Source organism: Sapajus apella, unplaced genomic scaffold (genome assembly GCF_009761245.1).
Source record: "Sapajus apella isolate SASKATOON/1434 unplaced genomic scaffold, GSC_monkey_1.0 scaffold2, whole genome shotgun sequence".
NCBI lineage: Eukaryota > Metazoa > Chordata > Mammalia > Primates > Cebidae > Sapajus > Sapajus apella.
In genome coordinates, this window is record NW_022436942.1 from 67541482 (window position 1) to 67566892 (window position 25411).

The 25411-nt window shown below is 46.9% G+C and overlaps 1 protein-coding gene across 1 annotated transcript in view; it reads left to right on the forward strand.

Annotated features, from left to right (window-relative positions):
* The window catches only part of MYO1H (myosin IH), a 62043-nt gene that overhangs the window by 27549 nt on the left and 9083 nt on the right, over positions 1–25411 (forward strand). The window contains exons 14-22 of the mRNA XM_032300993.1: positions 1850–1944; positions 5291–5337; positions 9713–9793; positions 11517–11622; positions 12993–13110; positions 18206–18319; positions 20840–20916; positions 22266–22334; positions 25006–25090. Of these exons, the coding sequence (XP_032156884.1) occupies positions 1850–1944; positions 5291–5337; positions 9713–9793; positions 11517–11622; positions 12993–13110; positions 18206–18319; positions 20840–20916; positions 22266–22334; positions 25006–25090 (792 nt within the window). The remainder of the gene's footprint in view (positions 1–1849; positions 1945–5290; positions 5338–9712; positions 9794–11516; positions 11623–12992; positions 13111–18205; positions 18320–20839; positions 20917–22265; positions 22335–25005; positions 25091–25411) is intronic.

The following is a 25411-nucleotide window of genomic DNA, read 5'->3' on the forward strand; positions in this document are numbered from 1 at the left end:
AACCCAGGAGGCGGGGGTTGCAGTGAGCCAAGATTGCGTCACTGCACTCCAGCCTGGGTGACAGAGCAAGACTCCATCTCAAAAAAAAAAAAAAAAGAGTACATTACTATATAATTCCATTCCTATGCAACGCATACAGCTAGGTAAAAATTAACTTATGCTGCTACATGTCCGGTTGCAACTGGAAAGGGCTTAAAGTAGGGGTTCTCAGGGACTGGTAACGAAAGCTCTGCTTCTTAATCTGGATGCTGGTTACAAAGGCATGTTGTTTTCAAAAATTCATTGAGCCATACACTTAGAATATATACAGGTATCGAACGACTTACCACCTATGCAACTTACGACCATTCGACTTTACCACCACAATCGCTAGCCACGAGTGCTCCGCGTCTGGCAGCGCAAACGTTGCCCAGCTGGGCGTACGACAGTGCGGACCAGCTTCCGGCAGCACTACCATCTCCGCGTGCACCATTTCAACTGTACATATAGCCTACTCAACTTAACGGCCAAATCGTGTTACGACCGGTCCGTGGTCCCGACCGTGGTCGTAAGTTGAATCTGGCCAGGCGCAGTGGCTCACATCTGTAATCCCAGCACTTTGGGAGGCCAAGGCAGATGAATCACCTGAGCTCAGGAGTTCGAGACCAGCCTGGCCAACATGGTGAAACCCCGTTTCTACTAAAAATACAAAAAAATTAGCCAGGAGTGGTGGCTCACACCTGTAATCCCAGCTACTAGGGAGGCTGAGGCAGGAGAATCACTTGAACTCAGGAGTCGGAGGTTGCAGTGAGCCAAGATCACACCATTGCACTCCAGCCTAGGCGATAGAGTAAAACTCCATCTAAAAAAAACCTCAAGAATCTGTAGAAACTGAAAATGGATGTTTCATGAGTAGTTTAGTCTCTCAACATCATAAAAATGTAAGATATAAAATTGTTCTTAGTTACTTCACCTAGAAAAACAGGAGTTAATTCGTTATACAAATATATGTATTTCTGTGGCTCTTCTATACTTTTATTCCTCAGGGTTTATGGGAAGAAAGCATTTTTTTTTTTGAGACAGAGTCTCACTCTGTTGCCCAGGCTGTAGTCTAGTGGGTTAATTATAGCTCACCGCAGCCTCAAATTCCTGTACGCAAGCAGTTCTCCTGCCTCAGCCTCCCGAGTAGCTGGGACTACAAGGCACATGCCATCACTCCCAGCCAGTTTTTTGTATTTTTTATAAGACAGGGTCTGGCTGTGTTGCCCAGACTAATCTCAAACTCCTGGCCTCAAATGATCCACCTGCCTCAGCCTCCCAAAGTGCTAGGATTACAGATGTGAGCCACCATGCCTGGCCAAAGGATCTAATTTTAAAGAAATCTTGGTCTATAGCCAGCAAATAAGTAACAAGACTTCCTGGGAGCCTCCCTGTGTTGTGGCTTTCAGTGTGGATCCAACTGGTTGAAGACATCTCTCTCTCACTCTTTGCTTCATATATTGGTACCATTTTGTCTCAGTGAAGTAAAAAGTTCCATTCATGGGCTAGGTACAATGGTTCAGGCCTGTAATCTTACCAGCACTTTGGGAGCCAGAGGCGAGCAGATCACAAGGTCAGGAGTTCGAGATCAGCTTGGCCAACACGGTGAAGCCCCATCTCTACTAAAAATACAAAAATTAGTCACGTATGGTGGCACATGCCTGTAATGCCAGCTACTCCAGAGGCTGAGGCAGGAGAATCGCTGAAACCCAGGGGGCAGAGGTTGCAGTGAACCAAGATCATGCCGCTGTACTCCAGCCTGGGCGACAGAGCAGGACTCATCTGAAAAAAAGAAAGGAAAGCTCAACCCATGCCTCTTTCTGTCTTGTAGCCGTAAGCTGGCTGGTCCAAAGGACCGAAAGAGGATTGGCTGGATGGAGTTCCGCCTCCTCCACTACGCAGGGGAGGTCACCTACTGCACCAAGGGTGAGTGGCCATGGGGTACAGGTGACAGCCATGTATGTGCCCAGCTTGGTGTCTTACAATAAGTTCCGAGTTTATGGAGGAAATGGTGCACAGCCATCCCAAACGTTCCCTAACCTCACATTCAAGCCATTTGAAAAAGTCTTTCTAATTGTATTGTATTTATTATTTTTGTAAACAACCACTTTACTGAGATGCAAATTCACATATCATACATTTACCCCATTTAAAAATGTGCAATTCAGTGTTTTTAGCATTAATATATTCAGAGTTGTGACATTACCACCATTCGTTTTATTTTATTTTATTTTTATTTTGAGAGGGAGTCTCGCTCTGTCGCCCAGGCTGGAGTGCAGTGGTGCAATCTCAGCTCACTGCAACCTACGCCTCCTGGGTTCAAGCCATTCTCCTCCCTCAGCCTCCCAAGTAGCTGGGACTACAGACACCCACCACCACACCAGGCTAAATTTTTTGTGTGTGTTTTTAGTAGAAACAGGGTTTCACCATATTGGCCAGGCTGGTCTGGAACTCCTAACCTCAAGTGAGCCACCTACCTCGGCCTCCCAAAGTGCTGGGATTACATGAGTGAGCCATCATACTGAGCATTATTTTTACTTTTAAATAAGAGTATATTTCTAAGGGCTGGGCATGATGGTGGCTCACACCTGTAATCCCAGCACTTTGGGAGGCTGAGGCGGGTGGATTACAAGGTTAGGCGTTTGAGACCAGCCTGGCCAACATAGTGAAACCCTGTCTCTACCAAAAATACAAAAAATTAGCCGGGCATGGTGGCAGGTGCCTGTAACACCAGCTACTTGGGAGGCTGAAGCAGGAGAATTACCTGAACCTGGGAGGCGAAGGTTGCAGTGAGCTGAGATCACGCCAATGAACTCCAGCCTGGGCAACAGTGTAAGACTCTGTGTCAAAAAAAATAAATATGAAAAGAGTATATTTCTAAGAATCTTTTAAAAAGTAATAACACGTACAGGTATTCAGGGTTTTTTCTTTGAATGCAAAATGACAAAAAGGTAAAAAATGTTTTTAATAGGATGAGTCTCTTTATGCAGATAATCCCTTGATTTTGTTTAAAGAATAAAGGTAATACACATGTAGAGCTAAAACCCGCGGACAGCACAGAAAAGAACAAAAGAGAAACTCAAATGCCTTTTACTCTGTATCTCCCTCGGTGGGGACCACAAGAATCAACGATTTCTTGTACCTACTTCCAGGAAAATAGAAATGTTTTCTGCATTCACCTATGAATGTAAGAACACACACACACACACACTCACTCACACACACACTCACTCACTCACTCTACCTTGATCTCACTTTTTTCTGTGTTGGTAGGAGTTGTCCATGTGCTTGGTGCCAGGCAGATGGGTGGGGGGACATCATGGATATGGAAGTCTGATTCTTTTACTACCTGCTCTGAGTTTTTCTACTTCTTTGCAGCACCAGGAATTATGTCATCTGCATATTTGAGTTCTGAGATATTGCTGGGAGTAATCTCATGCTATATTATTTGATTTTCGTTTTCTGTGTGGGGAATGAAGCCAGCTTGCTTCTATGCCACCATGTCTTTTTTATTTTTATTTAATCATTTTTTTTGAAAGAGGGTTTCCCTCTGTTGCCTAGACTGGAGTGCAGCGGCACAATCATAGCTCACTGCAGTCTTGATTTCCTGGGCTCAAGTGATCCTCCTACCTCAGCCTCCCAAGTAGCTGGGACTATAGGCATGTACCACCACATGCAACTAAGTTTTTTTAAAAAAAATTGTGTAGAGACAGGCTGGTCTCAAACTCACTATGTTGCCGAGGCTGGCCTCAAATCCCTAGGCTCAAGCGATCCTCCCGCTTCAGCCTCCCAAAGGGCTGGGATTACAGGCATGAGACACCATGCTTGGCTGTCCCAATCCTTTTTAAAAAAAATCTGTTTTTGCCCTCATAATGCCATTTAGTTTCTAGTTTCTAGTGTAATTAATAACTGATTAAGTTTTAGGTAAACAGATAAGCCACGTTTTCAACCTGGAAATGACATGTCTGTCTTTGTCTGAAGTTGCTGTTGGGCCCCACCAGCCGTGGTGCTTAAGTTTGTGGGTTTGTTTTTTCTCTGTAGTGGGGAATTTTCTCATCTATTTACAGAGTCCCAGCTGGCTGTCCTTGAGGTTCAGTGTCCCCTCTGTTTCTGTATATTTATTGTATGTGTGTTTCTTTGCTATTGGACTAGGGCAGGTGTACAATACTTAGTGTAAAGACTGTGCATATTTATATGCTAGCTCTTCAGGGTTGAGTATAGCATTTGTGCCATGAGTTCAGTTTTGAGGGCCTGGTTCTCACTGAGGGACATGTTACCCCCCCCGGGATATGTGGTAATGTCTGGTATATTTGTCCATTCTCACATTGCTATAAAGAACTACCTGAGACTGGGTAATTTATAGAGAAAAGAGGTTTAATTGACTCTAAGTTCTGTAGGCTGTGCAGGAAGCATGGCTTGGGAGGCCTCAGGAAACTTACAATCGTGGCCGAAGGTGAGGGGGAAGCAAGCACATCTTACGTGGCCGGAGAAGGAGGAACAGAGAGAAGGGGGAGGTGCTACACACTTTTAAGCAACCAGATATGGTGAGAACTATCATGAGAACAGCGAGAGGGAAATCTGTCCCCATGACCCAATCACCTCCCACCAGGCCCCTCTCCCAATGCTGGGGATTGCAATTTGTCTTGAGATTTGGGTGAGCGTACAGACCCAAACCATATAATCTAGAGATACATTTGGTTGCTGCAACTCGGGAGAGTGTTACTGGGATCTAGTGTAAATAGAGGCCTGGGACACTCCTCAACATCCCACAAGGCACGGGACAGCCCCCACCGCAAAGAATGATCCAGCCCCTGGCTGGGTGCAGTGGCTCACATCTCTAATCCCAGCACTTTGGGAGGCTGAGGTGAGTGGATCACTTGAGGTCAGGAGTTCAAGACCAGCCTGACCAACATGGTGAAACCCCATCTCTACTAAAAATACAAAAAATTAGCCAGGCATGATGGCAGATGCCTGTAATCCCAGCTACTCTGGAGACTGAGGCGGGAGAATCAATTGAACCGAGGAGGCAGAGGTTACAGTGAGCCGAGATCGTGCCACTGCACTGCAGCCTGGGCAACAAGGCAAGACTCTGTCTCAAAAAAAAAAAAAAAAAAATGACCCAGACCCAAATGTCCATAGTGCCAAGGCTGAGAAACTGTAATCTAATCCGAAGACATTATTTTTCAGAATTTCCCTTTGCAATGAGTTGGGACGGAATTGTATTTTTAGGCAGAACCATTGATTCAAAAAAATTTTATTCAATGTTTTACAGGATTCTTGGAAAAAAACAATGATCTCCTTTACAGACATCTGAAAGAAGTAAGTCTGAAACTTAACTGTATGTGTTTCTGATGATTTTGAAATATTACCCATGCTAGTGATTTTGGTAGAATTTGCCTTCTGAATTTTTCTTTTCCATGTGTCGTGTTAGAACTCCAGCATATCATGGCCAGAACAGACATTTAAGATCCTCTGTGTGGACACTTCAGTCAACAAACCATTCAGATGTGTGTGTGCCCCTCCAGGCTACCAGTTCTGGAGTCATCAGTGAACAGGACAGAGTTCTTGTTCTTATGGGGCTTACAGTCTGGAGTTGGGGAAGCAGAGAACAAACATATACACAAATAAATTAGTAGTAGTGAGAATACTACAAAGAGAATAAACAAGGCGTCGTGGTTGAAGGGGACATGTTTAATTTGGGCGATTAAACACCCCCTCAGAGGTAGCTTTGAGCAAAAACCTGAATGAGAATGGTTTTGGCCATACAAGGATCAGAAGTTATTCTAGGTAGAAGGACCAGCATGTACAAAGGTCCTGTGGCCTGGAAGAGGGGACATGTCAGAGGAGGGGACTGAGAGCTTAGCTGGGGCAGGTCCACAGGGGAAGTAGAGATTTCATTGTGGTGTCATGAGAATATACTGAGGCAACATGATCTGAGGATGAGGAAGCTGAGACCCAGACAAGTCACAGCTCTCACAAGGCATGAGGTGGGGGCTGGAGATGATATTAGCCCCCAGCGCTGCCAATGGAATTCCCAGTCTCTTTGCCTTTCCATATATCTCATCAATCTGAAAAACGCTGCTACTTCTGCTGCTGCTGCTGTGTTTGAGACATGGTGTCCCTCTGTTACCCAGGCTGGGGTGCAGAGGTGCCATCGTCGCCTGTAGCCCACTGCAGCCTCAGCCTCCTGGGCTCAAGTGATCCTCCTGCCTCAGTCTGTGTACCAGGGATTTCATATACACACCACCACACCCAACTGATTTTTTTTGTTTGTAGAGACAGGATTTTGCTGTAGTTTCCCGGGCTGGTCTCGAACTCCTGGCCTCAAGTGACCCTCCCATCTCACCCTCCCAAAGCACTGGGATTGCAGGCATGAGCCACCGCGCCATGCCTAAAACCTTAATTTTTTTTAAGGCCCTCATTTTGTATGAAAATACTTAACTGTTTCATACAAAATTAGATTATATTAGCTTGGTTTATAAAAAGCTTAACCCTAAAGGTAACATTTTCAAGTGAGCAGGTGAACAGTCACCTCAGGGGTTTTTTCTGCCTTCCCGGACTTTCTCTACCACTTCTGGGACGGGTTGTCTCAGCTTTTTCGGACTCAGGGTAGACGAGCAACTCCTAACTTTGGATCCACCAGACAGTCACTCTCTGGGTCTGAGTCCCAGTCCAGCCCCTTCCCGCTGGGGATTTTGTGGCCAATTTCCCCATCGGTGAAGTGGGCCTGCTGATGTCCTCCTCATGCAGTAGCTGTGAAGAACACGGGAGTAGCAGTGTCTGGTTGACAAATGGGAGACAGCGTTCCTCCAGCGGCTTCCCCTCTAGGGGTCATGGCCATCAGCTTCACAAAGCAATCCGCGGAGAAGGTATCACACAGAAAAAAATCTCTGAATCTCTCCCTTCACCAACCAGGGCAGGATGGAACACTTCTAATCTTTTTCTTTACTATTGGAATATTGTTCTTCCATATCACTGTAGTTTAGAATGGCAATGGGTTAAACAACAACAAAAAATTCAATTAAAAAAACTGGGGGGCCAGGCTCAGTGGTTCACGCCTGTAATCCCAGTACTTTGGGAGGCCGAGGTGGGAGGATCGCTTGAGCCCAACATGGATGACATGGCGAAACCCCATCCCTACCAAAAAAAAATGAGCTAGGTGGGGTGGCATGCTCCCGTAGTCCCAGCTACTTGGGACGCTGAGGTGGAAGGATTGCTTGAGCCCAGGAGGGAGAAGTGCAATGAGCTGTGACCACACCGCCGCACTCCAGCCTGAATGACAGAATGAGACTCTTTCTCAAAAAAAAAAAGAAAAAAAAATTTTTTTGAGTCATGGCAAAACATACATAACAAAATTTAGCATTTTAATGATTTTATTTATTTGCTCTTTTTGAGACAGTCTTGCTCTGTCACCCAGGCTGGATTGCAGTGGTGTGATCTCAACTCACTGCAACCTCTGCCTCTCGGGTTCAAGTGATTCTCCTGCCTCAGCCTCCTGGGTAGCTGGGATTACAGGTGCGTGCCACACATGTGGCTAATTTTTGTATTTTTAGTAGAGAAAGAGTTTCACCATGTTGGTCAGGCTGGTCGCGAACTCCTGACTTCAGGTGATCCACCCGCCTTGACCTCCCAAAGTCCTGGGATTACAGGCATGAGCCAATGCGCCCAGCCGCATTTTAATCATTTTAAAGTGTACAATTCAAAAGTGTTGAGTCGATTGACATTGTTGTTTAGTTAATCTCCAGAACTGTTTGCATCTTGCAAAACTGAAACAGTCTCCACTAAACAGCTACTCTTTCTTCCCCTCCCAGCAGCCCTGGAAATACCATCTACTTTCTACCTCTAGGAGCTTGACCCCTCTAGGGCCCTTATATGAGTGGAATCACACGGTGTTTGTCTTTTTGCGACTGGCTTATTGAACTTAGCATAATAAGCATAATACTTGTTTCACTTAGTATAAGGTTCATTCATGTTGTGGAATATGTCAGAATCACCCATTTGAAGGCTGAATAGTATTCCATGCTACGTATATAGGGAAAATATTATTTTTCTTGGTAGAGAATTAAATTTTTTAAAAATTAAGGACTTTTGGTCATGTGGATTATTTTAAAAATACATACACAGGGGAGAAAATCAAGCAGTACAAAAGCGACCGCCCTGGGCCCCAGGTCGGCAAGTCTCTCTCCCGAGAGCTAGCTGCCCTCACTTTTGTATCGTGGGGCCTTCCAGGGATCACACAGTGTGTGTACGTGTGTCTCTTTTTTTCTGTTTCTCTTTGCACAATAATGGCGCACTGTGTGTGGGGGTCTGCATCTTGCTTTTTTCACTTAACACCTTTATCTTGGAGATCATTCTTTTTTTTCTTTTTGAGACAGGGTCTCTGTCACTCAGGCTGGAGTGCAGTGGCGCAATCACAGTTCACTGCAGCCTCAACCTCTAAGGCTCAAGTGATCCTCCCACCTCAGCCTCCTGAGTAGCTGGGACCATAAGCGAGCACCACGCCTGGATATTTTTTTTTTTTTTGGTAGAGACAAGGTTTTGCCATGTGGCCAGGCTGGTCTCAAACTCCTGGGCTCAAGCCATCTTCCTGCCTCAGCCTCCCCAAATACTGGGATTATAAGCCTAAGCCCTACGATTCCCAGCCTGGGATCATTCTTTTTTTTTTCCCCCCCACACAGAAAACTTTTTGTTTTCTTTTTTATTATTATTATACTTTAAGTTCTGGGGTACATGTGCAAAATGTGCAGGATTGTTACACAGGTATACATGTGCCATGGTGGTTTGCTGCACCCATCAACCCGTCATCTACCTTAGGTATTTTTCCTAATGCTCTCCCTCCCCTAGACCCCTACCCCCTGACAGGCCCTAGTATGTGATGTTCCCCTCCCTGTGTCCCTGTGTTCTCATTGTTCAACATCTATTTATGAGTGAGAACATGCAGTGTTTGGTTTTCTGTTCCTGTGTTAATTTGCTGAGAATGATGGTTTCCAGCTTCATCTATGTTCTGCAAAGGACATTATCTCATCCTTATTTATGGCTGCATAGTATTCCATAGTGCATATGTGCCACATTTTTTAATCCAGTCCATCATTGATGGGCATTTGGGTTGGTTCCAAGTCTTTGCTATTGTGAACAGTGCTGCAGTAAACATACATGTGCATGTATCTTTATAATAGAATGTTGTATAATCCTTTGGGTATATACCCAGTAATGGGAATGCTGGGTCAAATGGTATTTCTGTTTCTAGATCCATGAGGCATCGCCACACTGTCTTCCACAATGGTTGAACTGATTTATACTCCCCAACAGTGTAAAAGCGTTCCTATTTCTCCACATCCTCTGCAGCATCTGTTGTCTCTTGATTTTTTAATGATCGCCATTCTTGGGATCATTCTTAAAGAGGCAGTTTATTCTGAAGCAGCTGCACTAAACCAGGGACAATTTTTGCTTTATCATGTCTGAGAAAAAACAGCGGACCTCGGCAAGTAGCCAAAGCAGTGGACGAAGGATGTGAACGGGTCTTCCGTATTCGATTGTATTGTTCTCCTCTCTTTACGTCAGGAACGTCTTCAAGCGTTTAAGAAGCAGATGGCTCTGTTGCTTTGCATGCACCTCTGTGAGCCGTCCTGACAGCCCTGTAGTGATTTCTGAAACAGCGAATGTGAATGTGGTGCTCATTTCTCTTCGCTTACAGGTGCTGTGCAAGTCCAAGAATGTTATCCTGAGGGAATGCTTCCTGCTGGCTGAGCTAGAAAACCGGAGGAGGCCCCCAACAGTGAGTGGGGAAAATGCCCATGCAAAATTGGAAAGGGAACAAAAATTCCCCAGAGGGTGAGATGACCACCGGCTACCTACACTGTTTAAGCCGCCTTCCTCTTTTCTGGAAGTGTTGTTCTCTAACAGATTCTACTAAATGTATCCACCTGTCATCTCACACCTGGAATCCCAGCACTTTTGGAGGCTGAGGGAGGAGGATCACTTGAGGCCAGGAGTTCAAGACCAGACTGGGCCACATAATTAGACCCTGTCTCTACAATAAAAATTAAAACAAATCAGTGAGACAAAATTTGGGTACATTAAGGCCGAGTGCGGTGGCTCACGCCTGTAATCCCAGCCCTTTGGGAGGCTGAGGCAGGTAGATCACAAGGTCAGGAGATCGAGACCAGCCTGGCCAACATGGCGAAACCCCATCTCTACTAAAAATACAAAAAGTATCTGGGCATGATGGCAGGCACCTGTAATCCCAGCCACTTGGGAGGCTGAGGAAACAGAATCGCTTGAACCTGGGAAGCAGAGGTTGCAATGAACCAAGATTGTGCCACTGCACTCCAGCATGGCAACAGAGTGAGACTCCATCTAGGGAAAAAAAACAAACAAACAACAAAACTTGGGTGCATTAATAACATAAAGAAAGAAAAAATAAATTAGCGAGGTGCAGTGGTGTGCATCTATAGTCCCAGCTATTTTGGGAGGCTGAGGCAGGAGGATCCCTTGAACCCAGGAGTCTGAAGTTACAGTGAGTCACGATTATGCCACTACACTCCAGACTAGGTGGCAGAGCAAGATCCTGTCTCTTAAAAAATCACTTGGAACATGGCTTATGATATATATATGAACTTCGAATGTGATATTCATGTTCCAGGTTTAGTGCCAGTTTGTTCGCTTGTAGCCATTCATTGAGCAGCACCTACTATGTATACGTGGCAGGCACTGTGCCAGGTACAGGGTTGTAGCAATAACAAGCCAGATGAGGTCCCTGCCCTCAAGGGACTTACGAGCTAGTGGGAGAGGGTATAGGAAAATACCATCAAATAAAGAAAGAACTTGGGCCGGGCGTGGTGGCTCACACCTATAATCCCAGCACTTTGAGAGGCTGAGGCAGGTGGATCACAAGGTCAGGAATCCAAGACAAGCCTGGCCAAGATGGTGAAACCCCATGTCTACTAAAAATACAGAAATTAGGCAAGCCTGGTGGCAGGTGCCTGTAATCCCAGCCACTTGGGAGGCTGAGGCAGAGAACTGCTTGAACCAGGAGGTAGAGGTTGCAGTGAGCCAAGATTGTGCCACTGCACTCCAACCTGGGCGAGAGAGCGAGACTCAGTCTCAAAAAAGAAAGAAAGAAAGTTAGAAAGAACTTATAATAATGCCAGCATCATGAAGGATGCATGTCAACAAAGAAACACAAAGGAAGGTGGCGGAGGGCGATAGGCCCGGGGCAGCACTGGTTCCTGCCGGGCGCTCACCACGTCTTTGCCAAGCAAGTGACGCATCCTAGATAGATAGATAGATGCTTGTCCAGCTTCCACGTGACCAGACCAAGCTTGGGTTCCTCAGGTCAGGACATCCAAAGCCACCTCTCAGTGGGCCAAATGGCCACTAGGAGGACAACTTGTCGCTAGTTCGGCTCTACAGGGCTGGTACCTTGAGCCCTGGCCAGCCTTCTCTGTATTCACTGGAAGCAGCAGTGTCTCCTCGGCTCCTTCTCTCTCTCTCTGCAGGTGGGGACTCAGTTTAAAAACAGTCTGAGCAGCCTTCTAGAAATTCTCATCTCTAAGGAGCCCTCATACATCCGTTGCATCAAGCCCAATGACAGGAAAGAACCCAGTGAGTTATAAATCGCTGTGAACTGGGCTCAGGGAAAGGAGGCTGGGAGGCAAAGTGAGGTGGCAGTTGGGATCTTAAACACCACCACAAGCTCGCTCGATGTCCTCTAGATGTGAATCATTTTCCTTTCTAAATTATAGAAGTTGCCGGGCGCTACAGGCTCACACCTGTAATCCCAGCATTTTAGGAGGTTGAGGCAGGTGGAGCATTTGAGCCCAGGAATTGGAGAGCAGCGTGAGCAACATGGCAAAACTCCATCTCTACAAAGAGTACAAAAATTAGCCAGGCATGGTGGCATGTCTCTACTAAAAATACAAAAACTAGCTGGGTGTAGTGGCACATGCCTATATTCCTGTCAAGTTGGGAGGCTGAGATGGGGGGATCAATTGAGCCCAGGAGTTCAAGGCTGCAGTGAGCCATGATCATGCCGCTGCACTCCAGTGTGGGTGACAGAGTGAGACCCTATCTCAAAAAATAATAATAATAGAAAGTAAGTGAATTCCTTTGGTGGTTCAGAGTGAGCATTGCTCAGAGCTTGGTCAGTTTCAGGAGCAACATAGCTGAGCCAGGGACGTGTCAGAGGGAAGGGCAGTCAGCGTTGCTCTTTTCCAGCCAGGGAACAGTCTTCCAAAATGATCCATGACTTGGGGAGTTTCTAAGCTCTTGCCATGGTCTATAATGAAGTCGTACCATCAGAGGCTCACAGAGGCCAGGCAGGAAAAGCAAATGAGTGAGGCAGGCAGGTTGTAAGGCAATAAGGAGTGGAGGGGACTGCGGCAAACTGGAAAAGGCATGTTCTGTCTAAAGGGGCAGCAGCGCTACTCCTCTCCTGCCAGCTGTTGCCATGTGGGACTCTGGGCCCACAGTGGCCAGATCTCGACTTTTCAAAGGAATCAGAAATTTAATTTTTTCCTATAATATTCCACCATTTAAAAAACACAATTGGGCTGGGTGTGGTGGCTCATGCCTGTAATCCCAGCATTTTGGGAGGCCGAGGCAGGTGGATCACCTGAGGTCAGGAGTTCGAGACCAGCCTGGCCAACATGGTGAAAACTTGTCTCTACTAAAAATACAAAATTAGCCAGGCACGGTGGCACGCACCGGTATAGATACTCAGGAGGCTGAGGCAGGAGAATCACTTGAACCCAGGAGATGGAGGTCGCAGTGAGCTGAGATTATGCCACTGCACTCCAGCCTGGGCGACAAGAGCGAAACCTGTCTCAAACAAAACAAAACACAATTAAGACCTCATGAAACGTGTCTAGGGCCGGACCCAACACACCAGACTTCAGCTTTCAGCCTGTGATCTGTCTTGTTGAAATGAAGCCATGGGGTCTTCTCCTGTCATTCTCTCTTCGGTTTCTTCAAAGGCAAATTTGATGACTTCCTCATAAGGCATCAGATCAAATACCTGGGGCTGATGGAGCACCTGCGGGTGAGACGGGCTGGCTTTGCGTACCGGAGGAAATACGAGCATTTCTTGCAAAGGTAAAATGTATTTTATTGATCTGAAGCCAGTAGTCATGTGCCTACTATGTGAGAATCTCTGGGGTTTGATGATAAATAAAATGGCATCCCTTAGGAAGCTCAGTTGGATTCTCTCTCTCTTTTTTTTTAAACGGAGTCTCATTCTGTTGCCCAGGCTGGAGTGCAGCCACGCAACGTCAGCTCACTGCAACCTCCACCTCCCGGGTTCAAGTGATTCTCCTGCCTCAGCCTCCTGAGTAGCTGGGATTACAAGCACCCACCACCATACCTGGCTAATTTTTGTATTTTTAGTAGAGATACAGTTTCACCATGTTGGTCAGGCTGGTCTCAAACTCCTGACCTCAGGTGATTCACCTGCCTTGGCCTCCCAAAGTGCTGGGATTACAGGCGTGAGCCAACGCACCCGGCTCAGTTTCATTCTTAACTTCTGTACTTATGACAGGTAAAAACACCAACATTTGGGAGAATATAAAAACCCAACTCCAGGTGTGGTGGCTCATGCCTGTAATCCCAGCATTTTTGGAGGCCTAGGTGGGAGGATTGCTTGAGGCCAGGAGTTTGAAACCAGCCTGGGCAACACGGCAAAACCCAATCTCTACAAAACCAACAAACAAACAAATTAGCTGGGTGTGGTGGTGCATACCTGTAGTCCCCGCTTCTCAGAAGGCTGATGTGGGAGGATCACCTGAGCCTGGGAGGTTGAGGCTGCAGTGAACTTGAGACCGTGCCACTGCACTCCAGCCCGGGTGACAGAATGAGACCCTGTCTCAAAAAAAAAAAAAAAAAAAAAAAAAATTTTTTTTACAAAACTCAGTTTACCACCTTCTGTTCATTTCACTAATCACTGTTTACAGTCAAGGTCAAGGCCAAGTGCATAGACCTGCCACCAGGGAGCGGCCGTGGGCAGTGCCCCACGGGCCTCTGAATTAGCAGGGGAAGCCAAATCCATTTGTGACCATAGGGTCTGGTTTAGTGCCTTAGCACAACAGGCCATCAAGAGCAGCAAGTTAGCAGTGGGGACATGGGTTTTCAACCCACACAAACTTGGGTCTTAATCCTCATTCTGTTATAGCTGTGACCTATTGTTTCCTTGTCTGCAAGATTAAACAGTCTGGGCTCCAGGAGTTTGTAAAGATTTAATGAAATATTTCTACACCTACTCTCACCTCCAGTGATGGGCTGTGTGTGAATTTATGCTATCAAAATAGCAACACAACTCTCAAGCATAATAAATGATCACTTTCGTAGGTCCGAATGGTTGAATATCAGTGATTTCATGTGGTTCAACCTAATATTTTGAGTGTAGTCTTTTGAGACTCTTTGCCCTTATTTTTCCTGTATGTACCTCCTTTGCCCACCATTTTTGCCCACCAGCTATTTATCATTCATTCATCTTCATCCCAAATCTGACTTCTGCAGCAGACGGCAGGAGCAACAGCCACTGCCCACCTCACCCTCCAAACACATATGCACCTGATGTTCCCATCTACCTGTGTTCCCATACATTTCTTATTTTTGCTGCTGAGGCTCATTCATTCTTTCCATAAAAACTAGTGAGCAGACCACGCATATTGGCTTACACCTGTAATCCCAGCACTTTGGGAGGTGGAGGTGGGTGAATCACCTCCACCTTGAGGTCAGGAGTTCAAGACCAGCCTGGCCAACGTGGTGAAACCCCATCTCTGCTAAAAATACAAAAATTAGCTAGGCGTGGTGGTGCACGCCTGTAATTCCAGCTACTCGGGAGGCTGAGGCATGAGAATCATTTGAGCCCAGGAGGCAGAGGTTGCAGTGAGCTGAAATCACACCACTGCACTCCAGCCTAGATCATAGAACAAGACTCTGTATCAAAACAAACAAAACTGGTGAGCAGCTATGTGAGCTAGCACGGTCCTAGGTACTGGGGTAACAGCAGAGAACAGGACAGACCCCATCCCTGACCTACTTTCTATGGGGGAGACCAATAAGAACAAAGATGTAAAGCTAGCCTTTCATATCCACAGGTTCCACATCCAAGGAGTCAACCGATGGTGGATTGAAAATGCTTTTAAAAATACAATAAAAATAACAATGCAACAGTATACAAATTAAAAAGCAATACAGTATAATAACTATTTACATAGCATTTATCTGTTATTAGGTATTACAAGTAATTGAGGGGTGATTTAAAGTGTACAGGAGGATGTACTCGGGTTATATGCAAACACTATGCCATTTTTTTAAATCAGGGATTTGAGCATCTGTGGATTTTGTATCCATAGGGGTCCTGGAACCAATCCCCCACAGATACTGAGGGGTGACTGTATAAGGCCAGGCAGGGAGATGTTATTTGAAGAAAAATGAATCCAGGTAAAGGGGAAAAGTGGCTAGGCCCTCTCCTCTGAGTGAGGGAGTGAGCCATGAGGACATTTCGTGTCTTAGTCTGTTTGGGCTGCTGTCATAAAACACTGTAGACTGGGTGGCTTCTAACCAATGGAAGTTTCTCACAGTCTGGAGGCTGGGAAGTCCAAGATCAAGGTGCTGGCAGACTCAGTGTCTGGTGAGGGCCGGCTTCCTGGTTTGTAGATGGTGCCTTCTTGTTTTGTCTTCACATAGTGGAAGGGGGAGATGAGCTCATCAGAGCACTAATCTCATTTATGAGTTCTCTACCCTTGAGACCTAATCACCTGTCCGAGGCCCTGCCTCTTAACACCATCACATTGGGAGTTAGATTTCATGAATGAAATTTTGAATTTGGTGGAGATACAGATGTTCAGCCCATAGCATTCCGGCAACATCGATCCGGGCAGGAAAGCCTGGAGGGGGGAGAAGCCTCCAGGGCAAGCTGAGAGGCCAGCATGGCAGCTGGTCGGTAGCTAGGAGCAGAGAGTCAAGGGGAGGTTCATGGGACTGGGCTGGAGATGCCTAAACTCTGTGCGCCCACCTGGCACCACTTCCCTTGATATGGGAGCAGCCATATCGTGGAGTTGAAGAAGACAGAAGGTACTAGTCCCTCCGGCTGCAGGCACTTAGGGCCTCTCGCCATCCCCTCCATATCTGTCTAGCTTTGGCAGTGCATGCTGGTATTGGGCAAGGTCGGCCTGGAAGAAAATGGGGCCTGAGGCTGTGCTGTATCCCCTGGGGGTGGTAGAGGCCCCATCTTCCCCAGCTTTCACTGGAGTTCAGGAAGCACATGTCCTGCACCTTTGTCCCTACACAAAGTAGGTGGAACATGGGACACTCAATACCCTTAAAGAAAATGCTTCTAAAGTATAATTCCAGGAAAATAAAAATATTTTTGGCCAGGCATGGTAGCTTATGCCTGGAATCCGAGGACTTTGGGAGCCTGAGGCAGGTGGATCACCTGAAGTAAGGAGCTTGAGACCTGCATGGCCAATATGGTGAGACCCTGTCCCTACTAAAAATACAAACATTAGCCAGGTGTGGTGGCACGCACCTATAATCCCAGCTACTCGGGAGGCTGAGGCAGAAGAATTGCTTGAACCCAGGAGGCGGAGGTTGCAGTGAGCCAAGATCGCGCCACGGCACTTCAGCCTGGGTGACAGAGTGAGACTCTGTATCAAAAAATATATATACATGCTTTTATTTTTTTACAGTTTAAAATATGATTTTAAAATGAACATGGTATGAAAGGAAGGAGCATATTGGGAACACCATTGCTAGCGCTCCTTGAGTCTCGGACTGGAACCAAATACCTGGTGTGTATTATCTCGTTTAAACCTCATGAGAACCCCATGAGGAAGATCCTGTTACTATTCATGTCGCACAGGGGAGGCGGTGACTCCTCCCACTCCGGAGCTGTGCCCGAGCCCAGGCGTTCTGTTTCTTCGCCCGTGGCTCTGGTTGTGTTGCTTCCAGCCTTGATCCATCCACACTTCTGAATTCTGTGTTCACGTACTTCATTATATTACAGACATCACAGTTCTCTTTCTAGTGACTACAGGGTAGAAGAGAATTGCATGCTGGAATCACGTTCTTGTTTGTTTGAGTCAGAGTTTCGCTCTTGTTGCCCAGGCTGGAGTACAATGGCACGACCTCAGCTCACTGCAACCTCTGCCTCCCAGGTTCAAGCGATTCTCCTGCCTCAGCCTCCCAAGTACCTGGGATTACAGGCATGCGCCACCATGCCTGGCTAATTTTGTATTTTTAGTAGAGACGGGATTTCTCCATGTTGGTCAGGCTGGTCTCGAACTTCCAACTTCAGGTGACCTACCTGCCTCAGCCTCCCAAAGTGCTGGGATTACAGGCGTGAGCCACTGCGCCCAGCCATTGGAATCAGGTTCTTAACACTGGAGCAAAAATTACCCCTCGGGAGGAAAAAAAAGAGGCCTCCATCACTTCCCAGGCATGGAACCCTTTCTTTCTCTTTTCTACTCTTTCTTGAGACAGGGTCTCCTCTGTTACCCAGGCTATTACTCACTGCAGCCTCAACCTCCTAGACTCAAGTGATCCTCCTGCCTCAGCCTCCTGAGTAGCTGGGACTACAGGAATACACTACCACACCTGGCTAAACAAAAAAAAATTTTTTAAGTAGAGATGGGGTCTGCCCAGGCTGGTCTCAAATTCCTGGTCTCAAGTGGTCCTCCTGCCTTGGCCTCCCAAAGTGCTGGGAGCCACCGTAGCTGGCCCCAAGCATAGAACTTTTTCTTCTGGTGCTAGAACATCTGTTTGTTCAGTTTTCTGTTGACAGACATCTGGGTTGTGTCCACCTTTTGGCCATTATGAATAACAGCACCATGCACTACCACACCCAGTACACCCAGGGGCTGCTGTGAATACTCAGGTACGAATGTTCACACACAGTTTCATTTCTCTTGGACAGATATCTAGGAGTGGAATTGAGTCACTGGGTTGGGCATCTGATGATGTCATTGTCCTACAGAGGTCAAACTCCCCACTCTATTGAAAGTTTCTCTCTCCTTTCTTTCTTGCAAAGCACCTATCTTTGAATTTGAGAAAGTTCGTGTGATGGGACTGCTATATACGCTGAGTGGCTGATGCGCCACAGCAGTGCTCAGCAGGTCTCTGGGGCCGGGGGTGTCAGGGAGGGCTGCAGGAAGGTACAATCACAGCTTCTCCATGTCTCTCCTGCTAGATACAAGTCCTTGTGCCCAGACACCTGGCCGCACTGGCACGGGCCTCCAGCAGAGGGCGTGGAACGGCTGATCAAGTACATCGGCTACAAACCCGAGGAATACAAGTTAGGCAAGTAAGTGACCAGGGGGCCGCCATATGGTCTCTTCCCTTGACATCAGAGGGTTTTGTGCATTGATCTGTATCCATCTAGAGCCAGGAGACTCAATTCCTAGGGACTTATGGAGACTTACAAGATTTATGCTTCATCCGCTCAATGTAAATGCAGCTCTTAATTCTTTAGAAGAGCTGTGGTGTCGCAGGAGGAGGAGATGAAGTTCTAAAGGAACTAAACTGACTCAGCAGACGGGCCTCCTTGCTAGCAAAGCAGAGGGGACCAGAGGGGCCATCTAACCTCTGTGTGCCTGGATTCTTTCACTGTTCCCATGTACGCGTGACCTGCCAGAGGAGCTGTGGGGACTTAGACGATGTGAGATCAACAGAAATGTAGCATCTCAGAAATGGTGTCCTAGGCCGGCTGCAGTGGCTCACGCCTGTAATCCCAGAACTTTGGGAGGCCAAGGCGGGTGGATCACGAAATCAGGAGATGGAGACCATCCTGGCCAACATGGTGGAACCCCATCTCTACTAAAAATACAAGCCTGGCATGGCGGCCTGTAACCCCAACTACTCAGGAGGCTGAGGCAGGCGAATCACTTGCACTCAGGAGGCAGAGATTGCAGTGAGCCGAGATCGCACCACTGCACTCCGGCCTGGGCAACAGAGCGAGACTCCATCTTAAAAAAAAAGAAAAAGAAATGGTGTTCTGGAACTATTAACTGTAGAGTCGTAGTTGTCCATGAGCAGAGAACTTTTGTACACGTTGAACGCTTTCAGGCACAACTCAAGGGGCATCAGTCGGGAAGATGTGAGTCCCTTTTGTTAGTCATTTTGGTCAGGGTTAATGTGGTTGCAGGGATGGGGCCCCAGCTTGAAGATCTGTTCCCCAGCGGCAGAGCTTCCCTGCTGCAGAGATCTGTGCCTTTGATCCCGTTCATGGGCTTTTCCCCGACTCCCAACTCCCACTTGCACGTGGCCGTCTGGGACGCCGTGGTCTCCCTCCATCTTTAGGCTCCTATTCTGGGCCTGTTCCAAGAATCAGTTACTCATTCAATCCAGACCTTAAGGGGATTCTGCAAGGCTCAGCACATCCTGAGGGGGCAGACCGTGGAGGTCAGAGGTGGGATCCTTCTGTTCCCTGTTCCATAAACTGGAACAGGGACAAGGGAGAGTGAGTCTCACCAGATACCACCCACTGCTGCCCCAGTGGCTGCCCTGGAACTTTCCCTCACTACGCAGGGGTCGGGCAGGCAATGTGAGGTCAGTATTTGTAACTTCTCTCTGCTGGCTAATGTGATCTTCTTCTCCTTCCTTCTTTCTTTATTCTTTCTTCTTCCTTCCTCCCCTCTCCTCCTCCTCCCTCCTCCTCCTCCTCCAAGTCTTGCTCTGTTGCCCAGGCTGGAGTACAGGGGTACAATCTGGGCTCACTGCAACCTCTGCCTCCTCAACCTCTGCCTTAAAGGCAGAGAATCGTTGTGCCTTCAAGCGATTCTCCTGCCTCAGCCTCCCGAGTAGCTGGGATTACAGGCACATGCCACCATGCCCGGCTAATTTTTGTATATTTAGTAGAGACGGGGTTTCACCATGTTGGTCAGGCTGATCTTGAACGCCTGACCTCATGATCTGCCCGCCTTGGCTTCCCAAAGTGCTAGGATTACAGGATGAGCCACCACATCCGGCATGATCTTCTTTTAAGCTTAGATCCACATTCTTTGTCTGGCTGGATGCGGTGGCTGGCACCTGTAATCCCAGCACTTTGGGAGGCTGAAGCAGGTAGGTCACCTGAGGCCAGGTGTTCGAGACCAGCCTGGCAACATGATGAAACCCCATCTCTACAACAAATAAAAAAAATCAGTCTGGCATGGTGGCAGGTGCTATAATCCCAGCTACTCAGAAGTCTGAGGCAGGAGAATCACTAACCCGGGAGATGGACGTTGCGGTGAGCTAATACCGCGCCACTGCACTCCAGCCTGGGCAACAGACTGAGACTCTGCTTCAAAACAAACAAAAACAAACAAACAAACAAAACAAACACCCATGTTCTTTGTTGTCACTCTTTAAAGCCCAGGAATATAACTTGAAACAACTTCAGGTTAGGATGGTAATTCATTTCCTAGAACTGTGCAACAAATGATTACAAGCTGGCTGATTTAAAAACAAACCTATTCTCTCCTAGTAGTGGAGGCCAGAAGTCCAAAAATCAAGAGTTGGCAAGGCCACCTTCCTGCTGGTGCCTCTTCCAGCTCCTGGCGGCTCCGGGTGTTGCTTAGGTGCAGCTGTGTCCCTCCAGTCTCTGCCTCTGTCCTCATGTGGGCTTCCTCCCTGGGGCTTTCTGTGTGGACAGGGGTACTCTCGGTGGATTAGGGCCCACTCTATTGCAGGATGATCTCATTTCTGTCCTTACCTTCATCACGTTTCCAAATAAGATCGTATTCTGAGGTTCTACGTGGGCATGAATTTTTGAAGGGGGCACTGTTCAACCCACTAGATGGTAAACTGACTAATTAATAACAAAAATATTTCTTTTCACTTCTAGAACCAAAATATTCATTCGTTTCCCCAGAACTCTGCTTGCTACTGAAGATGCCTTTGAATTTAGTAAACATCAACTAGGTATGATTTATTTTTCCGCCCTGATTTCAATAGAGCATGAAATGAACAAGGCGAGCTTGAAGGTGAATCTTAAACACACGTGTATGATATATGTGAGAAGCATTCGCTTGGGAACTAGGAACGAGATACGGGATTACGATAAGATACATGTGAATTTGTTTTAACGAGTGTTTGGAGGTCAGCCACAGGTGCCGGCAGAAATATAAACGTTGTACCGCCGTCTCAGTTCTCGTTTGGGTCAGATCCTGTTGTGTACTACTAGGCTGTAAAACCATGAGAGACCATCCCCTTTAAATTAAGGTTTTCAAAACTTCACTTGTCTGAACGTCTGGTGTTGGAAAGTGAAGCTTCAAAGCCTGCAGCCAGGGTGTTTGTTGGGAACGGTTAATGAGAAAAGTTAGATGGGGCAATGCAAAAAGTAAAACATCAAAACTACGGAAGGAGGGAGCTTCTCCTTTGAAATCTAACCTATCTGTCAAGAACTACGCTTGCGTAATTGAGGGCCTGCCGTCCACCAAGTGAGCAAGTCCTTTATACCATGGTCTCATTCTGTTCTAAGAACAGACCTGTGAGGTAGGGGTTATCATCTCTGCTTTCTATGCAGGGAAACTGAGGCACGGAGGTGATGGTAACTTGTTGAAGGCTACACAGCAAGTAAACAGCAGAGCTGGGGTTTGCACGTGGGTCTGTCTGGTTTCAAGCCTTGGCGGTCTTATTTTCTGACCCATGTAGCAATGGGCACAATGGCTGGGGATCTGGTTGAAGGGCCACATTTGGGTCAGCAGGGCCTGAGCCAGCATCTCTAACCAGCTCACAGAGAATAGGACACGGCTGCTTGATGAACTTGGCCTCTGATGGGACCTTAGTCGCTATGTGGAGGGGGTGGATGGAGGGCGCAGAAGCCAAGGCGCGTGTTCTGTGGTCAGATCTGGGTTCGTGCTCCTCCTTAGCTGTGTTACCCAGCAAGTGTCTTCACCAGCTGTCTGAGCCTGCATGCCCATTTATAAAATGTGTTGATGATGCCTGCCTTGTGGGGTGGCGTATGAAAATGAAATCTAATGCCTGGCATGGAACTGGGGGGCTCTTAGCACTAGGTCTGTTCCTTGCCCTGGAAAAAGAAAAGAGAAAGGCAGGAAGGAAACTCCCGTTATGGGGCAGCATCTGGGAGCCAGGCATCGTGTAACCAGCCAGCTCGCAGGTCGGCAGTGCTGAACTGGCTTCCTGAAACATCACTACACCACAGGCCTTTGGGGGCCCCTTCTCTTGTCCCCCCAACACCCCCGAAGGTCACAGTCACAAAGATGCACACATGCAAAGCCATTTCACCAAAACTTCTGTTTTGTTTTAAGTTGCAAGAATCCAGGCCACGTACAAAAGCTGCCTAGGAAGGAGAGAATACATGAAAAAAAGACAAGCAGGTAAGAAATAGAAACACACCAGTTTGCTCTCCTTCCTTCCTTCCTAACCCACCCTCCCTCCCTCCCTCCCCTCCTTCCTCTCTCCCTTCCTTCCTTCCTCCTTCTTTCTGATGGAGTCTGGCTCTGTCACCCAGGCTGGAGTGTAGTGGTGATATATCAGCTCACTGCAACCTCTACTTACAGGGCTCAAGCGATTCTTCTGCCTCAGCCTCCCCAGAAGCTGGGACTACAGGCATGTGCCACCATGCCTGGCTAATTTTTATATTAGTAGAGACAGGGTTTTACCATATTGGTCAGGCCAGTCTCAAACTCCTGACCTTGTGATCCAGCCACCTTCACCTCCCAAAGTGCTGGGATTACAGACATGAGCCACTGCAACCGGCTTGCTCCATTTCTCATCTGCTTGGCACCTGGGGGCACATTTGCAAGTTCTCTCCCCCTGCTCATCCTTAAAACCGTGGTGTGGAGCTATTGCAGGGTCCAGTTCTGGAGCTGCTTCTCATTTTTACCTTATTCATTGGAGATTATAACACAGTGGCCTGTATTTTGTTCCACAGGTATGTTTTATTTGACCTACAATATGTGTGCATTTAAAGAATGCTTTTGTGGGCCAGGCGCAGTGGCTCATGCCTGTAATCCTAGCACTTTGGGAGGCTGAGGCAGGTGGATTACTCAGCTCAAGAGTTTGAGACCAGCCTGGGCAACATGGTGAAACCCTGTCTCAACCAAAAAACAAACAAAAATTAGCCAGGTGTGGTGGTTAATGCCTGTAGTCCCAGCAACTTGGAGGGCTGAGGCGGGAGGATCATCTGAGCCCAGGAGGTCGCAGTAAGCCATGACAGAACCAGTACGCTCCAGCCTGGGTGACAGACTGAGACCCTGTCTCAAAAAACAGAAGAGTAATTTTTGAAAAAGGTTTCCAACATACAAGTACCCTTGAAACTATCCATTTTCTATCTCTTCCCGTCACGTTCTCAAACCATGCTCCCACCCATACGCACACATGTTGTGGAAGTAACCACTCGCTTGAATTTTCCATTCATCATTCTCTTGTTTTTCTTCAATAGTTTCACTATCTAAGGATGTATCTCTAAATCATATGTTTATAATTTGGCATGTTTTAATAAAACTATACTCTTGGTATTTTGGGTGACATTTTTGCATTCCAAATTGTTTTTGAAATTCAACCAAAAGATGTGTGTAGATTTAGTTCATTTTCATAGCTGTGTAGTAGTCCACTGTAGCAGAGGTCAGCATGATAGGAAGTATTCTAGACTTGGGTGTCCTGTGATCTCTGTCACAGCTATTCAAGTCTGCCATGGTAGCAGGAAAGTAGCTTTAGATGATATGTAAATGAATGGGCAGGGTTGTGTTGAAATAAAACTTTATTTATATAAACAAGTGGTGAGCTGTAATGGGCCCGCCCCTGAGCTATGAGTATGCCACAACTTAGCTGTTCTGTTGATGGACACTTGGGTTGATTCAAGTTGCTTGTTTTTGTAATAGAAACAATGCTGTTCTGAGGATTAAAAGCATTTTAAAAATCTGAATAACTAAAAAAAAAAATTAAAAAATCTGAAGAGCATTTAAAAATTGGGAAACAGGCTGGACATGGTGGCTCATACCTGTAATCCCAGCACTTTGGGGGGCTGAGGTAGAAGGACCATCTGAGGTCAGGAGTTCGAGACTAGCCTGGCCAGCATGGGGAAACCCTGACTCTACTAAAAATACAAAAAAAAAAAAAAAAAATAGCCATGCGTGGTGGTGCATGCCTGTAATCCCAGCTACTCAGGAGGCTGAAGCAGGAGAACTGCTTGAACCCAGGCAGCGGAGGTTGTAATGAACCAAGATCACGCCACTACACTCCAGCCTGGGTGACAGCGTGAGACTCCGTCTCAACTAAAAAAAAAAAAAAAAAAAAAAAAAAAAAAGAGAGAGAGAAACAAGCTGGAACCTAGTTTTATGTGCCCTGGCTTGTGTACCCATTTTTAAATGTAGACAACTAAAAGTAAACTCCGGTGAGAAACATGGTGTTGAGACTAATCTGTACTTTCACAAGTGCCATTACTGTGCCTGAAAAGGCCCTGGGAAATGACCGCCTCATATAATTTCGGGGCTTCCCTGGAAACCTTCTACAGCCCCCTCTGTTCTGTTTCCATCTGGTTCAGTTGTTGCCTGAGCACTCCCAGGTAAGAACTGATGACATTTGCCAGACTCAGTGGCTCACGCCTGTAATCCTAGCACTTTGGGAGGCCGAGGTGGGCAGATCACGGGGTCAGGAGATCGAGACCATCCTGGCCAACATGGTGAAACCCTGTCTCTACCAAAAATACAAAAATTAGCTGGGTATGCTGGCCCATGCCTGTAATCCCAGCTGAGGCTGAGGCACAAGAATTGCTTGAATCCAGGAGGCAGAGGTTGCAGTAAGCCAAGATGGTGCCACTGTACTCTAGCCTGGGCAATAGAGCGAGACCCTGTCTCAAAAAAAAAAAAAAAAAAAAAGGAAGAACTAATGACATTCATCTGACCTTCCATCTCTGAGGCTAACAGAGTGCTGCAGTGGGTGGTGGGCGTCCAGATGTCTGTTGAACGCATAAAGACGTCTGGAAAAGCCCCCTGTATTTCCATGTGATTCTACTCACCTTCTAACGGCAGCAGTAAACTCTTTCAGCCATCAAACTGGAAGCCCACTGGCGTGGAGCCCTGGCTCGGAAGGCAATGAAAAGGAGAAAGTGGGCCGTGTGGATTATCAGAAAGTAAGTTCTCAGGTACAACAGAGAGAGCGGTCACAAAACACTGGTGCCCTGCAGGGGATGGTCACGGTGGTAGATGAGTTCTTTGTGATTTTTGGATTCGTGCAGAAAGAAAAAACTCCCTTCAGAATGCCTTGGAATTCAGTTCTATCCCTTTGCTCTGAGCTGAATTTGATGGTGATCACAACTCCATGTATTTGGAATTTCTCTTAGCCTGGCTCAAAAGTCACAAAGTCAAATGCCTTCTGATGCCAGGCAGGTAAAGTGAGTGAGTCTCATGAGCTGGGATAAGACAATAGGGCATGATAGAGACTGCAGCAAACT